The sequence below is a fragment of the Neoarius graeffei genome, chromosome 20 (genome assembly GCF_027579695.1).
Source record: "Neoarius graeffei isolate fNeoGra1 chromosome 20, fNeoGra1.pri, whole genome shotgun sequence".
In the NCBI taxonomy this organism is placed as follows: domain Eukaryota; kingdom Metazoa; phylum Chordata; class Actinopteri; order Siluriformes; family Ariidae; genus Neoarius; species Neoarius graeffei.
The window spans coordinates 8,625,001-8,627,234 of record NC_083588.1 but is presented as its reverse complement, the minus strand read 5'-3'; the positions used below and the strand labels follow the sequence as shown (position 1 = coordinate 8,627,234).

Genomic DNA, 2,234 nt, shown 5'->3' with positions numbered 1-2,234 from the left:
TCATGTGTCAGTTGTTCCTATGGAATGATAAACGATTACAATTTATAATTAATATTAACCTGTGTGTTGCCTTTCTATAGTAAACAGACCTGCAGTTTAATTAATTATTTGATTAATTAATCAACGCCTTAATCAGATTCAAGAATTCAACATAACTGTGGTATCAGTGCATTTCATTCATCTTTCAGGATGTTTCTTTATTTTGCTCTTTAAATGACATCAGAGAAGCTTCATCACAGAGAGTGAAGAGCAAACTCCATCATAAAGACAGGGTGATAAATGACTTAATTTCCCACTGATACTGTATCTGACTGCTTTCGCTCTTTTAAACCATGCCAATACAAATGCTCCAGTCTGGAATTCAGACTTCCTTCATTTGTATCGCCTCCCCATGGGAGGCCTTTTTACTGACAGCAAGAACATTTGAACCTTTTTCTTTAAAATTTCTCCTTCCAGTTCTGGATATGGGCGGCACGGTGGTGTAGTGGTTAGCACTGTCGCCTCACAGCAAGAAGGTCCGGGTTCGAGCCCTGTGGCCGGCGAGGGCCTTTCTGTGCGGAGTTTGCATGTTCTCCCCGTGTCCGCGTGGGTTTCCTCCGGGTGCTCCGGTTTCCCCCACAGTCCAAAGACATGCAGGTTAGGTTAACTGGTGACTCTAAATTGACCGTAGGTGTGAATGTGAGTGTGAATGGTTGTCTGTGTCTATGTGTCAGCCCTGTGATGACCTGGTGACTTATCCAGGGTGTACCCCGCCTTTCGCCCGTAGTCAGCTGGGATAGGCTCCAGCTTGCCTGTGACCCTGTCGAACAGGATAAAGCGGCTACAGATAATGAGATGAGATGAGAGATAATGAGATAAGATGAGACTTTTGTGTCTCTAGAGGGCAGTCTGTGCAAACTCAACCATCTCATCCTGTTGCTCTCTGCACATTCAGGCCATTTTTCTTCTCACATCCTGCTGTGAATCATGACCCTCAGATTAAACAGACTTACATCCAGCATATCAGCGACCTGTGCTGTGTTGATAAGGCTCTTTGTCCTGGAGAACCTGTTTTCATGGTAAATTCATAAGGATTGAAATGAGGAAGTTGATCAATAGTCTAATTTTATACAAATAAACCCCTGTTTAAACTTTTCCTATGAAATGTGAATCTGTATGATGTTGCAATGTATAAAATCATATCCTTTTTTTCCATTCAGAGACATTCAAATGGTTTAAAGGTTCTGTGGATGATTAAGGGTTCTCAGCTTCTAAAAATGGTTTTACTCTCAACTCTTTCGAACCGTGAAACATTCTGTTGTGGGGTTCCACATAGAACCTTCTAATCATCCACTCATCTCTACACTGAGCAGCCTGTGGTTGTGGGTTTAATCCATCCATAGTGCTCATGGACACTCCCTATTCAAATAGAGTCGGGTATAAACAGCATGTTCTTGGCTCTTCTAGTTTCCAGTGAGCTGTGTGATAGATAACATTCCCACACACTTTCAATCTGACTGAAGCAGAATTCAGAGAAGGATGATTTTAGGACAGTGTATTTTATTTGGACTCATTTCATGTAAGTTTCAGATTTTTCATGAGATTATTGGAAGGAAAAAGAGCCATTCTGTCTTGATAAACATTATAACATGACCGAGTTATACTCTTCTGTTCCAGATTCTTATGGACAGTCCCTGACTTCCTCTGCTTCTGTGGTGAAGAGACCTGGAGAGTCAGTCACTCTGTCCTGTACTGTCTCCGGATTCTCAATGGGCAGCTACTACATGAGCTGGATCCGTCAGAAACCAGGACAAGGACTGGAGTGGATCGGCTACATTGATACTGGCACTGGCACTGGATTCGCTCAGTCTCTGCAGGGCCAGTTCTCTATCACTAAAGACACCAATAAAAACATGCTGTACCTCGAAGTGAAGAGTCTGAAAGCTGAAGACACGGCTGTTTATTACTGTGCACGAGACTCACACTGACACAACAGACTCCAGAGCTGTACAAAAACTGACACAAGCACATCCTCATGAGCTGTAAATATTCCCTCAGCAGGAAACTGAACCCCAGAGTCATTTATCATGAACGTCTTCATGAATATTCTGCTTTTCATTTTGCTTCAAGTCCTCTGAGTGGCGCTCTTTCTCTACTTTGACAACATCTGCCCCACATGTTGAGGTTAAAATGACTGAGAGAAGACTGATGTCCAACAATGTGTCTGGAAATATGTTTCATTTAAAAAAAAAAGA

General features: G+C 42.3%; 1 gene segment (V, D, J or C); it reads left to right on the top strand.

Moving 5' to 3' along the window:
- The first annotated feature begins 1,506 nt into the window (after nucleotides 1–1,506).
- Nucleotides 1,507–1,967, top strand: LOC132869431 (immunoglobulin heavy variable 3-11-like). The segment is given in 2 exon segments: nucleotides 1,507–1,558; nucleotides 1,657–1,967. Coding segments are annotated over 2 exon segments (351 nt in total).
- The last annotated feature ends 267 nt before the right edge of the window (nucleotides 1,968–2,234 follow it).